We start from the raw sequence: 17,479 nt of genomic DNA, 5'->3' as shown, positions 1-17,479 counted from the left end.
TCATTCCTGCAGAATTTGACGCAACCTAAGGCAGAATTTTTTTTTTTTGCTTTTGGCTGACCAACCTAAGGCATAGTGGGAATAATCTTCATGATATATCTATCATGTCTTCAAATTTATTCCTGCTGTTATAATTTTTACATCGGTTTATTTAATACCATTGAGTTTTTATGCCAATTTCCTCTAGCATATGCTTGTATAATTTCATCTGGATGGCATGGCTTGATTTCCAAATATTGTCATCCCTTTATAGATCAGAAGCTTACTTCTAACTGCTCTCAAGCAAGGACCGAGCTTGTGAATATCTATACAGGTTTAAGTTAAATTATGCAGGGCAACGAGATAAAAGTATAGTTGTTAAGCATTTGAATGATTCGTTTTTTTCTGCAGGCAATGAAAGGGCAATGATCTTGTTTCTTTTCTTCGAGTCAGCTCTTTTGGCAGCATTGGCTGGAGTTTTGAGATTCTGCTGTACTTTCTGGGCAAAAAAGAAGATTAAAAATCAAGGCCTTGGTAGCTTTCTAGAAAAGCGAGTAATATCTCAACATCCATCTCATTCTCCTTTTCTTTAAAACCATTACTTCTTTCTCCATTAAGCTTATTTCTTGAATCAACATCTGCAAAACTGGGCTCATTTCAGCGATCTCTTCAACTCCAGAAGAAAGCATTTGACAGGAAGATTACTGAACTAGAAGAAAAAGCCTTAAAGGAAGAAACAGGCGATGAAGTTCATGAAAAGATGGATGATATGGCACAGGAAAGGGAATGCATTGAAAGGAAACTCTCAACCACCTATAGTTTGGGAAGAGACAAGACTGATTCAATCAAAATCTCTTCTTCCTTTGTATAAGAAAAAAGCTAAATTCTCTTCATTTCAGGGTGGCTTCCATACGCTCAGTGATACAACCTCTGGAGAAAGTGGCACTGAGGAAGATGCCAACATGCTTGAAGGCATGGACTCATCTGATAGGGCAAATGGACAGACATTTATGGAGGATGACACATCAAGTGATGAAGAGTCCGTAAGGAGAAGGTATACAAGTGTATCAGACACAAAAGCTAGCCCTAAGTTATTCATTTCGTCTCCTGAAGAACAAGAGAGATTGGGAGTGATGTCACTTGAAGAAGGAGAGAGACAGTTTGGCCAGAGAAGTGGTAGAAGGACATGGTTAAAGAGAAGAAAAACCTTATCTTGAACTAACTAGAGGTCTATTTTAGGGGATCTCTCCTTCAGCAGTATTTATTGTTGTGACTGTGTATATGCACAGAAGCCTGATTCCATTGTGAGAAACTCGTTGAAAACTCTTGGAGAATTGTTCAGTACAAAAGGTCATTGGTCAAAACGTTGTAATGATGTTGTTGCATTAACACACTTGAAATTGTTGAGTCTGTAATTAAAATCCCACAAAGCATTCTAATTTCTATCCCCAAAATCTCCCTCTATAGAAATTCAACTAGGAAATTGACATTACAAAACCTGCGCATACTTGTGGCTGGAAATTCTTGTATGAGGCTCATGGTTGTCCATTGATAGGTTGACTGTTATTGGCCCAAAATCCATCCTCCCCCGTGTGTATATTTGCTTAGGTTTTTATTGCCAATAATACTTGCATCAAATTTCTTATATTAATTACGTTAAGTTCTCTAATCATACACAGTCATGTCTTCTATTTTAAATATATATATTTTTTGCCAACTTTTAAAATATATACTCCTCCGACTTTTAATATAGGACCCAATTCTTGAATTAGTTTTGGTCCTAAATATAAAACTCATTTATCATATTTATCAATTTTCTCTAAATTACCCCTATGGATACTTCCTCAACCATAATCAAGTAGAAGAAGGAGATGAGATCTTAAGAAAGATGATTATGGTGTTTTAGGAAAAATTTGTCACTTTTTTTATAATTAACTAATTTACCTAACTTTCTTAATCTAATCAAATTAGTTAAATGAGTTTTATATTAAGGACCGGAGGAGTATTAAATTATAGATAAAATAGTAAAAAGTCACTTGATGGGGGTATTAAGTTTTTTTCAATATCACTCATATTTAAAATCATTAACTATAAAGTACTCCCTCCGTTCCTTATTATAAGAGACATTTGATACTTATGGCATGTTCCTATATATAAGAGACACTTAAAACTTGTCTCTACTTTTTTGTGTTGATTTCCTATTTTACCCATATTTATTGTCTCCAACTCACACTCTCTCCCCCTCTCACTTCTCTTTCTTTCAATAATTTAATTGTTCTCTCTCATGCTCTCTCTCCTTATTAATGAGGGCATTTTTGGAAAAAAAAATTATATTTTTTACACATTGATTGTTCTTAACTAATTTTAACTGCTTTTTTGATCAACGTAATTCGGTTATTCGTCTCTTATAATAAGGAACGGAGGGAGTACATGCAATACAAATGTAAAAAATTTCTATTTAAGTATGGATAAAATCATAAATTTATTTTATTTTCAGATAAAATCAATAACTTAACCAACCCTTCTTATTACCTTCACTAACGTGGTTAGATTACAGGGATAAGAAAAAGTACATACATTCAATTTCTAGTGTTTTGATTCTCTCAAATAAACAAAAGAGGTGTGGATCGTGATTCGCGTGGAATGCTCCAATCATCTTCCAATGCCAGGTCAATAAAAAGTGCCTCTAAATTAAATTAATTTTGTTTAATGTTATCATGAGACATGGAGTCCCTAGGCAATTTTTTTTTTCCCGACATTTCTAAACTTGAAATTTATAAATCCTCATAATTATATAACAAGACAAATTAAGATGCAGGTGGCGGTGTGCAAAAGTTTATTTACTCTTAGATCATCACGTGTAAAATGAAGCCATTAATTAATTAATTAAATAAAAGATCTTGCCGTTCCAAATCCAATTGAAAATAAATTTAAATAACTCTCTTGTTCCTTTCCTTATAAATGTTGTTTTTTTCTTCATCAATTGATCATCGGAGCAATTAACTTGAGTTCTCTTCTGGAAAAGCTCAGAACACACTGAATATTTCTGTTCCCCGTCATTATCTCCTTGCTTAATTATCCTTTAGTTTAAGGTTGTAGCCATGTCAGAGACATCATCTATTCCTCGTACACATATTTTCTCCCACAATGATCATCAATCTTCTCTCCTCCCTCACCCTTCTAAGATCATCTCAGACTCAACCAAGCTCATTCCTAATCCTTCTGAAGTTCTTTCAAACACAACCAAACTTATTACTGAACCTGCCAAGATCATCTCAGACTCAGCCAAGCTCATTCCTAATCCTTCTGAGATCCTTTCAAACTCAACCAAACTTATTACAGAACCAGCCAAGATCATCTCAAACACAACCAAACTTATCACTGAACCTTCCAAGATCCTCTCAGACACAACCAAGGCGATCTTTTCACCCCTTGAAATTCTTCCAAACCCTAATAAGATTCTCCCCTCGAACCTTTTCCCTAAGGCTTCCAACATACTCTCTCTGACTAATCTTCTTCGGGGTCCTACCAAGATTCTCTCCACATTATTTTCACCAGCTAACAACAATCCTCTCACATCAATACTGTCGAAAGTTCTAGTAGATACAGCACAGAAGCTACTTGGGCTCTTAATGGTACTCCCTTTATCATTTTCGCCCCGTCACTTTCTGATCATCGGAGCCGCCTTGCTCCTCCTCGTCGGGTTGGCCGTCGCGGGAACCGTGCTGGGTCTGATAATTTTGTTGCCGTTGATCGTCATGCTAAGCCCCGTTTGGGTCCCAGCTAGCACAGCTCTCTTCGTCATCACTGCTGGATTCTTAACCATGTGTGGATTCGTGCTTGTTAGTGTCATTGTCGTGGCATGGCTGGCGCAACATTTGTTTAATGCACTTGATCTAGCTTAGTATACCGCACTTCTGCAAGTTTCCAACCTCTTAATTAATATCGTCCGAAATAATATTAATTACTCATATACAATAGCCCAGCCTTTCACCAAAATAATCGATGTACCGATTTGTATGCTCTTTTCATTTCTTCTTGTACTGGAAAATAAAAATAGTACTTAATTAATGATGTTTAGTCTACATGATTATGATATTTTCCATGACGTACTTAAAGATTTATTAAACCTACTCGTCATGTTACCAACTAGATATTATCACCATAAATATGGCCTTTCTATGATTCGAACCCCTGATCTCCTCCTTCTGCATCACTTCTTCTTGATATTTTGTGTCGCTGCTGAGAGTCGCTGCTGAAAGTTATTTTTTTTACAGTGTAACCATTGTGTTAATCTTAAATTAACTGTGAGGATTAATGTCACAAATGGTTAAAACAACAAGGATTTAAAAAGAAAAAAGAAAAAAAAGAAAATTTCAAGGACCTGATTAAAAATTACGTAAAACTATAAGGACCTGCAGATTTATTTTTTTCCCTATTTTTTATCTCCTGATATGAGTCCAGCTAAACAGGTATTCAGGATATAATAGGTATTTTACGTAGTTCAAATGTTTCTTTTTATTTTTAGTTATGAATTACGAGTTTTATATGATTGTATTTGTTTGTTCTTAAGACATATATTGCAATTCGAATTTGCTATTATATTTATGAATATAGAACTTGAATATTTCTCATCAACATATTTTATAACACTATCTAACCTGCTTCTAAATATAAGATTTATAGTTTGTAATTCAAATTGAACTGTTACATACTTGATCTTATATTTAGGGCGGAAGGTGGCTAGTAACATATAAATATTTTAACAACAAATTTCATCATTCACAAGTCATGTGACTCATTTTTTCTTACTCCATGCAAAATGCGTGCTGCATTTTTTTTAATGAAAAACTATGGTTACTTTGCAAAAAGAATATAACATTATTCCCACAGGTTTAGCAAATAACAGGTGTTTATCATGACCTATGAATATTACTTATCAACAAAATGTGAAGTTTTGTTTAGAATATATAATTCAGCCCCTTTTGTTGTACATGAGAATGACGTTTTAAATTGTTTAATCCTAAAGCCGACGGTTGGAGTTTATGTAGGTACAAACAAAGTGACATAATTAATTAACTAAATCCAACTGCTTTTGCAATGTTTATCATTTAATTTTAAGATGGAGAGGATAGGATAGAAAAAAAAAAGAAACAATCATACATTGAAGTGAAATTTTATTTAATTGAACTGATGTAATTAATGTTGTCAAATTAACTCATGAGTTTAAATTCTTGTTGGGAATATAAATTCGAATCATAAACTCATAAAATTTACTTTTCTAGATAGGTAGCTATTAAAAGTATGTAATTAACTAATTAAAATATAAAAAAATGACAACAGTTTCATTTAAATATATTTAAAATTTAAATAATTGAAATTAAATCTATATATCAACATTCATAGTTTATTATACTCAACAAACAAAATTTATGAAATTTATATATAAGCTTTTGACATTTGCACTACTTATTTAGATCAGCTTATTTTAAATAATTTTATATTATACGAAGTAAATAAATATGTAAGAAAAATTCAGTTTTGTAAAGTGTACAGATATTTTTTTTTATTAATTGTTTGCAAACCAACACATGGTGTAACCTAAATTGTCTCCTTAAAGAAAGTACATGTTAAAATAACTAGTTGGAAGTTAAAATAGAACACTCAAGAAAATAAAGGAGCTTTTACTGAATTGAAAATATAATTAAAATGTAACAGAAAATATTTGTGAAATACATCTGAATAAGTCCCAAATCTCAGCCCAAAATAAACTCCACCTTCCATTTTAAGTTAAACCCCAAAAATCTCCGCAAAATCAAATCGAATTCAATAATTACATGCGGAAAAAAATATTAAATGGAGAATTTATGAAAAAATTATTAAATGAAGAATTTAAAGATTAAAATTCAGGAACTAAACACTTATTTTGCATGAATTAAAAAATTGCTAACAAAAATAAATAATGCTTAATTAAAATTAGCCTTAAATCAATATTAAAAAATCTCAGCTAAAGTGTTATAAACATATAATTAGAAAAGGGCGATTTATCATCAAAATATGATTTACTATTAGATGAAGAAATTCAAAGGCTCATGGCTAGAAAAGAAATAAATGAAGTGAAAGTGGGAAAAAAAAAAGAAAAAGAAAAAGACCCCAGAGAAGAGGATCAAAAACAAAGGTGGCGGTGGCAAAGAAACAGAAACGGAAAGAGTACCACGTTTTCTCGTGTATTAATATCCATATCAATATCAATGTCAATATATATAACTTAAATTGTCTCCTTAAAGAAAGTACATGTTAAAATAACTGGTTGGAAGTTAAAATAGAACACTCAAGAAGGATCTGTTACTTTGCCCAAAATAAACTCCACCTTTCATTTTAAGTTAAACCCCAAAAATTTCCGTAAAATCAAATCGAATTCAATAATTACATGCGGAAAAAATATTAAATGGAGAATTTATGAAAAAATTATTAAATGAAGAATTTAAAGATTAAAATTCAGGAACTAAACACTTATTTTGCATGAATTAAAAAATTGCTAAGAAAAATAAATAAATCTTAATTAAAATTAGCCTTAAATCAATATTAAAAAATCTAAGCTAAAATGTTATAAACATATAATTAGAAAAGGGCGATGTATCATCAAAGTATGATTTACTATTAGATGAAGAAATTCAAAGGCTCATGGCTAGAAAAGAAATAAATGAAGTGAAAGTGGGAGAAAAAAAAAGAAAAAAGAAAAAGAAAAAGAAAAAGAAAAAAACCCAAGAGAAGAGGATCAAAAACAAAGGTGGCGGTGGTAAAGAAACAGAAACGGAAAGAGTACCACGTTTTCTCGTGTATTAATATCCATATCAATATCAATGTCAATATATATCAATCATCGATATATTAATATTACTAACAACTCATCCATCAAATCACCTCTAAAAATGACACTTAATTTAGTGACTTTTTTTGTGTGTCCAGAGACGGATAAATGACTTGGAGATAGGATTCTTGGGATCTCTGTTTCTTGTGCCTTTATCAAGTGGCTGCGTGCAAGATTGTCTTAACAGGCTTTGAAATTCAATAAAAAGAATCTTCGAAGATATTTACCTTTCTTATCTTTTTTAAATATATAAAAATTTGAAAACTGTAAAAAATATTTTTAAGGTTACTAAAGATTATTTTTTAAAAGTAATTAATATCCTAGATGTCAGTTTCTTTAAGCATGCTAGTTTAAATAAAAATCTAAATTGCCTCTAAAGGAAACTATACAATGAAACCAAAATGAAAATATACCTAAAATGTAAAATAAGAATTTTATAAAATAGGTCCAAATAAACCCCCAATCTTAGTGAAAATAAACTCCATCGTTTATTTCCAACTATACTCTAAGAATCTATATAAAATAAAATAAAATTAAAAAATTTGACATAATAATTAAAAATAACTTAACTTAAGTACTTTCCAGTAAGATTTAATAGTGACCTTTGTAAAAATATTGATAAACAAAGAATTTATGGATTCAAGAATTAACCAATTAATTTACATAAATTAAAAATTGGCTTATAAAATGCTCAGTTAAACTCAATCAATTTTAAATTAATACTATTAAATATTACAAATTAAGAGAATACAAATATATAGAAATATAATTTATTTTTGTACCGCGAAGTCTGCCTCATAAAAGAAAATGCCATATTGTTTTACAAAACTCACACATATATGTTAGCAGCAAGTTGCTTCAACCGTAGAAATATCCTCATATTTAAATTAAATGAGGTCCTAAGTTCGAACCTGATATTAACATGTTTATATGTGTGCATGTGAATGTTTTTAAATTATATAAAATAAAATCAAACTCGCCCATATTTCTCATTGGAAATTCTTAGATTAGGCTTGCAGTGATCCATTATTATGTTAACTTATTGTTATTAGCCGGATGAGTTGCAGCTATAACTTTAAGTAAATTTTTAAGTACATAATAATAATAATAATAAATATTTCAATAAAGAGTTTTTTTTTTACCAATTCTTCGTATATAATACTTATTTTTGAGTTTTGAGAAAGAGACTTTCTAGAAGAGAAACTAAATGCATTTATTATAGTTTTAACTCTCTTCCCCAAATCTCTTCTTTGACATTCACTCTATTGTCATTTTCCGAGGACAATGATTGAAGTGTATCCATAATGTTTATGATACCACGTGAAATAAAAGATTTGAGAAAATACGAATGAGAACGGATTCAATGAATTTTTATTGTCAAAAGATACCTAATCTCATCAGGTAATACTTTTATTTTCTTCATCTTCGATGAACCTCAAAACAAAATATCACTTCATTACTTGTTTTCATCTGCTAAATAATTGACACGACTAAAATTAAGCCAATTAATTAACCATTACTGCATCTATAGTTTTATGGTCCTGTTTGGTATAAAACATTAAAAATGAGGAGTAGGGATTAAGATTGAGATTAAAAAAATGTGTTAAAAAGATGTTTAATATGAGTGATTTCTTATCATATGGGAGAAAGCAATCCCATGTAGATAGGATTGAAGAATACTACCTCCTCCCACAGTATTCTCCAATCCTATAAATGTGGATTTGTCTAATCCCAAGTATCAAGCAATTACTCATACTAAACACTCTTTTAATATAATTTTTCACTCTCAATCCTAATTCTTATTCCTCATGTTTAATACTTCACACCATAGGGGACCTATATGTCACTATGAATCCCTCCATTACTGCTCCAACTTGTGCTAGTAAAACAGGTCAGCCTACCACAATCTGCGATTATGCGACACGGATAAGGTAGCTGCACAGCCTGCCTTAAAATTGATTAAACTGGACCAAAACAATTTGATTAACCTAAAGTAAATTTAGCAAAATTTTTCTAATCTTATTTATAAGTTACTTTCAACATATTTCATCAAAACTAAGAAAAATCTTAATGCCCATTAACTTTGCCTTAAAATTTAACAAAATTTTAACTTTATTCCTATTTAGGATATATACTTCCCAAAAAATAACAATATAATAAATATATAGAAGGTAAAATAGTACATCTGTGCTTAAAATTTAATGAAGTAATTTATAAATAGAACAAAAAAAATTCTCTCTCTCTGCCTTATATATAAGATTATACGGAGAGGAATGTCTCCATTTAATTTTCTTTCCACTTCCTCTCTATTTATTATTTTTACCATTAGATTAACATTCAATGATTGAGATTTAATATATTATAAAAGTATTATTATAATATTAATTAAACAAAAAATATATATATGTAAGCAGTCAGAAATGCATATGCATATATTACTTCTACAGATTTTTATTAAAATATTTTATATTTTTTATATTTTTTTATCCTATGCTGTCTGATTATAATAATATCATAGTATTTATTTATGTATAGGTTAAAGTTATTTATACATATTTTTATTATGTAATATTATATTATAATATTTTTATAATGTATTAAATCTCAACTATTAGATATTAATCTAATGGTAGAGATATATGGTAAATGGAGGAAAGTGAAAAAAAAGAAAGATAAATGGAGATATTCTTAATCTGAATCCTTCATGTTGATTTTAAACGGTACATATTCAATTTAAGTTATTTTTACATTTTAAATAATTTTATTATTTTAATAGATATAAAATTTAAAATAAAGATAATCATATAACTCTCACTTCTTTTTAAAAAAATAAATTTCTTATTAAAAAGTTGAAAATTAAAAATTTTAAATTTACACCATCTAGATCAAATGTTGAGTAGCTCAGATTTTACCAAGTGTGCATGAGCATTGAATAATGACCCCCTAAAAGAGATGCATCTACCTTAATATAAGTCACTTGATGCGATATTAAGTCTTTCCAACTATCATTCCTATTTAAAATCATTAACTATGAGATAGAATGTAAATGAAAATATTCTATTTAAATTTTATATCTGATCCTAAATATAAAATATATTTTGTACAAAATAAATTTTATATTTAGGACCGGAAGAGTATAAGTAAAATCATAAATATATTCTATTTTTAGACAAAGTTAATTAATTATTCATCTCTACTTAATTTTGATATATTGATTAGAAGTTCCTTAAAATATGTAGAAGAATATTGAATTTGTAGTGTTTTGATTCTCTCTAAGAGACATAAGAAGTCGACCCATCATAGTATGGTGGGTTCAACAATCAAAGAGTCGAACACTCTCATTAACAGAAGAGGTTTAGCTCCTCAGAACATTGCAGACTCTTGGAGAAGCGTATTCCCAATTGGATGAAGCGTATAATTTGGATATAGTTTTCACATTGTTAATATAATACCCTAGCCAATGACCTATGCATACTCATGACCCACCCAAATGGGTATTGTATGACCGTACGTAATTAGATTGTATATGACTAGCTAGTTTACTTGGCTTGTGGATGAATCCAGTGCCTAAAATTTCTTTACCAAAAACAAAAAAAGAGCCACAGGAAGGCTTGATTGTGATTCACGTGGAGCTCTCCAATCATCTTTCTGCGTACGCAAATCAATAGTGAGTGGCCCCAATTAAATTAATTTTGTTTGTTGTTATAATGAAGTGAGTTGGGAATATTTTGCTGCGTTTCAAATTTGAAATATATAAATCCTCACAATCATATGACAGGACAAGTTAAGATACAGTTGGCAGCGCAAAAGTTTATTTGCTCTGAGATCATCATCATCATCCCATGAAAAGAAATCCAAAACTAGTCTCTGGTTCCTTTCCTTATAAATGTTGTTTGCTTCTCCATTAATTCATCACTGAAACAACTTGCGTTCTGCGGCTCATATGTGCACTGCATTTTTTCTGTTCTCGTTCTCCTCCATTATTATCTCCTTCAAACCAATTCTTTAAGGTTGTTGTAGCCATGTCAAAGACATCATTAATTTCTCATATTCCTATTCTTTCCCATGCTGATCATCATCATCACCAACCCTTAATCTTACCTGATGCTTCTAAGATCATCTCAGATTCAACCAAACTCATCCCTAACCCTTCTGAAGTTCTTTCAAACACAACCAATCTTGACACTGAATCTACCAATAATATCATCTCAGACACTACCAATCTTCTCACTGAACCTTCCAAAATCCTCTCAGACACAACCGAACCTATTAATGATCCTGCCAAGATCATCTCAGACACTACTAAACTTGTAACTGAGCCTACCAAGATCATCTCAGACTCAACCAAGCTCATTCCTAATCCTTCTGAGATCCTTTCATACCCAACCAAACTTATTAGTGAACCTTCCAAAATCCTCTCAGACACAACCAAACTTATTACTGAAGCTGCCAAGATCATCTCAGGCACTACCAAACTTCTCACTGAACCTTTCAAGATCCTCTCAAGCACAGCCAAGATTCTCTCCACATTACTTTCATCAGCTACCAAGAATCCTCTCACTTCAGTGCTGTCGAAAGTTGTAATAAACCCAGTGCAGAAGCTGCTCAAGCTCTTATCATTTTCGCCCCGTCAATTTCTGATCATCGGAGCCGTCTTGCTCCTCCTTATTGGGCTGGCCGTCTCCGGAGCCGTGCTGTGTCTAATCATTTTGTTGCCGTTGATCGCCATACTAAGCCCCGTTTGGGTCCCGGCGAGCGCAGCTCTCTGTGTCGTCACCGCAGGATTCTTCTCCATGTGCGAATTGGTGCTTGTTAGTGTCATTGTCGTGGCATGGCTCGCGCAACTTTTGTTTAATGCACTTGATCTTGCTTGAGATATCTAACATCTTCATATTTTACGAATTAATATTAATTAATAATGATGGTTCAACTTTTCACCAAGTATATGGTTGTCTGGTTGAGCCTGTTTATTTGCATGTTATTTTTATGTTTTTCATGTCTTTCTTGTATTTGAAAATAAAAATATTTAATTAAGTAGTGATGTTTAGTGTACCTGATTATGATATTTTCTATGATATATTTAAAAATTTATTAAACCAACTCGTGTTGACATGAGCAATAACGGTATTTATTAAATTAGTCTTTGCTGCCGGTGGTTTCACAAGAAACAAGAATTTATAAAATTGTTTAACATATTATATATATTTTTTAGATCATATTTAAAATAAGGATGATTTTGCTCTCAAAATATTTCTGAATAAACCTTTGGCTTTAAAAATAGTATAGCGTTGTGCTTATATATAGCTATATTTGCAAATAAAATAACGGGTGTTTATCATCAAACTTAAAATTCAATTAAAGGCTCAAGTATATATTTGGTCCTTTAACTTTGTATAAGTTTTCAATTTAGTCACTTAATTTTAAAAAGCATACTTTTAGTTTTTTAACCTCAAAAATTGTTTAAAAAATGATAACATTAAGATTTTAAATGTTGATAAAATATTTTCAAATAGTAACATATTAAGTTTCAAAATATCCATGATTGTTACAAAAAATCATTATTGAAATCTAACGATTTTAGAGTTAAAGCACCAGATATATGCTTTTTAAAGTTAAGGGACCAAATTGAAATCTTGTATAAAGTTAAAGCACCAAATATATATTTTAGCTTTCAATTAATGAGCACATGATAATTAACAAGATAATCACTAAAATTCATCATCAGTCACTAGTAATACAACTCGTTTTTTTTATAGTCATACAATATATAGTGTGTGTGTGTGTGTAAGAGTGTACTGCAGATTTTCAATTAAAAAATACAGCTATATTAAAAAAAAAAAAAGACAGAGAATAGACTTGATGATGCTATTGCCACATGGTTAGCAAATGAAATAACAGGTGTTTATAATCAAACTTGAAATTCAATTAAATGAGCACATGTTAATTAACAAGATAATCCCCGTAAATTATAATTATAAATAGTTATTTGGACTTTTTACATAATTTATAGTAATCATGACCTAAGAATCTTAGTTAGCAACAAAATGTGAAGTTTGTTTAGAATATATAATTCAGTCCCTTTTGTTGTACATGAGAATGACGTAGTTTTCAAATTGTTTAATCATCTTACAGCCGATGTCTGGAGTCAATGCAGGCACAAAACAAAGTGACCTAATTAATTAAATAAATCCAACTGCTTTTGTATTAATGTTTATTATTTTAAGATATAGAGGATCATTAGATAGAAAAGAAAGAAACAACCATGTATTAAGAAGTGAAATATTTTAATGAATTGAACTGATGTAATCTAAAATGATTTTTCGTGAATAAATTAAACCAAGAAGATTAGTGACACCACCTCACAATACTTTTTTTTTTCTTTAATAATAAATGAAAGTTCATGTAGATTCAATCTCATGAGTCATCAAATTCAATCTCATCAAATTTAAAAAGTGTGCTTACACATAGAGTATTCTTCCCGTCTTAGATATAACGGTTGGATAAGGAGTTCACTTTGATCCTAATTAAATATAATATTTCAATCCATTTTACCTCTTAAATTTATAGTTTCTTTCCTAAAATATTTCTACTGATTGCATATATTAGGGGCTTCAATCAACGGGTAGAAAGTTTTTCTAAGCAAATATATCCTCCTGTTAAAAGGGATCCTATTCCAAACACTATTGGTTACTACTCAGGTTCTTAATATAAGAGCTGGTTGACTAATTTGAATTAATTAATAAAATTATTTAAGTTAATTATTTGTAATAAATAGGTTTCATTTGTACCAAATTACCCTTGCTAATCATGTATATATGTAATAAAATATTTAACGTGTATAACTATTATAAAAACTACCTTTACAAAAATTGATAAATATGAATTAGGGTCTTATATTTAGAATCAAATTAAAAGTGAAACTAGTTATAGAAAGTAATACTAAGTATTAGTACATCTCTTAATATAAATTCGAACATGTGGTGACTCCTTCATAGATCCAGTCTTTGCCGGCATTCACGAAGAAATTTGTGAAACAGCATCGTTGATTGAAAGAAACTGGGCAATAAATGGATACTTGGGCCTAAAAACTATGAGACCAATGTTCCTCTTTTATTTCTTGGGTACTTACGAGAGAGAAAAGTCAAAAACTTTGTAATACTTGACATGCTCCCACAACAAAATCTTTATACCTGTTGCTTGGAGTGATGAACCTAAATATCACTCCCCGTAATTTTTATTATAAGCATATACGAGTAATAACAACTTTACATAAATCAATGAAATTAATTAAAATTAGTTTTTGTTGTAAAAAATCAAAATTGCTTTAAATAAAAGTTATTAGTTAAATAAAATCGGTTGGTTAAAAAGTTTTATAACCAGTCAGGGATATTAGGAAAAGATTTTTTTTATGAAGGTAAAGAAAATTAATGATTTAGACAAAATATGTAAATTTAATAATTCTTAATTATATGATAATTTTCTTTGGCTAAAAAATGCTGTGATAATTTTCTCGCCACGATTTTTCAGTTCCACGTACATTTCATTCCAAATGAACAATTACATGCTTCTTGAGGAATTTTTTTTTCTATGATCACACGGATATCATAATATTACAATATCATAACAGTACACTTTATGTGTGTGTGTATATTGTTGGCAAAATATGTGTGTGTTAATTGGAAGTAATGAGATCCGAAAAAATAAGTATTCACAAGGCTAAAAAGAACCAAAAGAAAATAATATTTTGTCTTTTAATTAAAAAACCGCCCCGGGGGTGGTCGAAAACACTGGCGCGTGCGTGTGTCACTACAAAAAAATAAACTTTAGGCGACTTTTTTTGTCGCCACTGAAAGTTCGCTGCTGAAACTAAGACTTTCAGCGGCGACAAAAAAAGTCACCGCTGAAAGTGTTGCCGCTGAAAGTGTAATATAATAATATGTATTTTATTTTACAATATTAATAAACAAATTCAATATGGCTCAGTAGCAAGAAGATTAGACACGAAAGGAGGTGGTCACGAGTTTGAACATTGAAGAAGACACATTTAAGGTGAAAATATTTGGACGATGACGTGGCAGGGAGGAATGATGTGGCAATGACGTGGAGTTAGCTAGTGATGATGTGGCGGTCGGCGGTGATGATGTGGCCGCCGGTGATGATGACGTGATGACCGGCGGTGATGACGTGGCACTGGCGGTGATGCTGTGACGTTGGTAAAACCAATTCTCCTTAGGCATTACTTTTAGCAACGACAAAAAAGTCACCGCTGAAAAGTCTTTTAGCGGCGACAAGAATGTCACGGCCAAAAGTGTCTTTTAACGGCGACATTCTTACTATCGCCGAAAGTGTTTTCTGCGGCGACACGACTGCTACAGCAACGACTTTTAGTTGCCGCTGACTTTTGTCACTACTAAAAGTCAATTTTTTTGTGGTGTGTGTATATATATTTTTAATTAAAAGATCAAAAATGGCATTTAAGATAACAAAAGTAGTTATAATGTAGATTTTAAAGAGGTACAAAAACTTAAAAAAGAAATAAGTGAAGGAGGTAAAGACTTGATGGACCCTATACTAAAAATAACGAAGCAGCTTAATCAGAGGTTGCACGAGATTTTGTTTGACAATATCACTTGGTTCCATCGTGAACTGTAGTTTGAATAAGATGGCCCGATCTTTCAATGACAAGGACAAAGAGGTATGGAGATATAGGATCCCCTGGCCTAACTCCGCGAGAAGGGATAAACTCCTCAGTGATAGACCCATTCCAAAGGATTTTCATATAAGGAGAAGAGACGCATTCATGTATAACCTGGTTCAAGTTCTCCGGGAAATTCAGCTCCTTCAAGCAGTCAAAAATAAAGGACCAACGAACTCTATCATATGCCTTCTTAAGGTCAATCTTTATGGCCATAAATCCATGTTTTTTCTTCATAGTACGCATAGAATGGATGATTTCCTGAGCGAGAATAATGTTATCAGAGCTTTGTCTTCTGCTAACGAAGCTACACTGATTTGGAGCCACCACTAGAGGTATGATAGGCTTCAGTCTGTTGGAAACAACCTTCGTTACAAGTTCATAAATTACATTACACAAGTTGATTGGCCTGAAATCTCGTATTGTCTCAGGATGATCCACTTTAGGAATCAACACAATATGGGTGCCATTAATTTCTCGTACAAGACTCGGTTCCAGAAATATTCGTTTCACCAGATGAACAACATCTCCTCCTACTGTATCTCATTGGCTTTGGTAAAAGAGAAGATTTAGGCCATCGGGCCCAGGGGACTTCAGTGGGCCCATATCGAAAAGAGATCGCTTGACTTCTGTATCCTCCACCTCTTTCCCCAAGTTATTCACATGAACAACATCTATAGTTGGGTATTTCATCCCAAACTCAAGAGATGGCATCCCTGCTCCAATCTCTGTGTATAGTTCCTTAAAAAAACAACATCCTATATCCATGATTTCCCCAAAGTCATAGGACCAAATGCTTGACTCTAGTTTCAAGGCCTCTATCCGGTTCTGTTTTCGCCTGCCAATCGCTCTTATGTGGAAATATCATGAATTACAATCACCGTGAAAAAACCATTGTGCTCGAGAATATTGCTGCCACATTAACTCTTCCTTCAAGAGTATTTTCTCCAGCTCATACCAAAGTTCCTTTTGAATCCTTTCTAAATTTCTGAATAAACCAGACAAGGAAGATTTGTGCAAAAGGCCTTCCAATCTTCTATAAAGTTTTCCTTTGGCGCGTTGAATATGTCTGAAGACCTGTATATTCCATCGGGATAAAGCAGCAGTGAAGTCATGGACGTTTGAGTTCCAGTCCCCCCCTCATTGCCCAATTGTCTTTAACGAAGTTCCCAAACTCCTCATGAAGGACCCAAGGGGCAAAAAAACTGAAGGGCCACTCATTGGTTGAAAATGAAGCAACTTTCTTAGTTCTGAGTAACAATGGGTAGTGATCCGATTTGAACTTTAGAGGTTGGAGAACCAAAGCATCCGGGAAGCGTTCAATCCATAATTCATTGAAAAGAACTCTATCAATTCTATTCTGGCTAGACCCTCTCCCCCAAGTAAAGCAAGGTCCGGAAAACCCAATATCGAGCAAGCTGCTAGCGGGGATCCAATCTTGGAATTGTCTCTCCACTCTACCGCTAATGCCTATGCAAAGCCCAAAGCGATCATCACGATGAGGAATCACGTTGAAGTCCCCTCCCACGACCCATTTGCCATTCATCGATCTTTGAATAGAAGTAAGTGACTCCCAGAGACTTCTGCGAATAATGGCATTTGGATGTCCATATACTATCGTAAGATACCAATCCTCATTACTGTCATCTTTCACCATGCCATGCACGAACTGCTCTATTGTTGATAAGACTAAGAAGTGCATTTATCGTCCTAAAAAAGCCATATGCCACCACTAAAACCCCTTGCTTCCACCACGTACGTATTAGACCACCCGAGCTTATGGGCTATTAATTTAGCTCTATCCCCTGCTTGTCTCGGTTCCAGGAGAGCCAGGAAAGTTAATTTATATCTTAGTTTCAAGTCCTGAAGAAGGCAACAAAAGGAGGGCCCACCGGCACTTCAAGAATTCTAAATCACCATATTCATTATAACAA

The 17,479-nt window shown here is 32.1% G+C and overlaps 1 protein-coding gene across 1 annotated transcript; it reads right to left on the bottom strand.

The window, feature by feature from the left end:
- Positions 1-16,656: 16,656 nt before the first annotated feature.
- Positions 16,657-17,247, bottom strand: LOC114748269 (uncharacterized). Its single transcript, XM_028936629.1, has one exon. The coding sequence runs from the start codon at positions 17,245-17,247 to the stop codon at positions 16,657-16,659; it is 591 nt and encodes a 196-aa protein (XP_028792462.1).
- Between the last annotated feature and the right edge of the window lie 232 nt (positions 17,248-17,479).

Source organism: Neltuma alba, unplaced genomic scaffold (assembly GCF_004799145.2).
Source record: "Neltuma alba isolate B1F8T4 unplaced genomic scaffold, ASM479914v2 tig00005664_pilon, whole genome shotgun sequence".
In the NCBI taxonomy this organism is placed as follows: domain Eukaryota; kingdom Viridiplantae; phylum Streptophyta; class Magnoliopsida; order Fabales; family Fabaceae; genus Neltuma; species Neltuma alba.
Note: the sequence above shows the minus strand (reverse complement) of the source record. Positions and strands in the feature narration are given on the sequence as shown.

Excerpts from the sequence above, each read along its gene's own strand:
- LOC114748269 (XM_028936629.1), bottom strand. The coding sequence starts at position 17,247 with ATGCACTTCTTAGTCTTATCAACAATAGAGCAGTTCGTGCATGGCATG.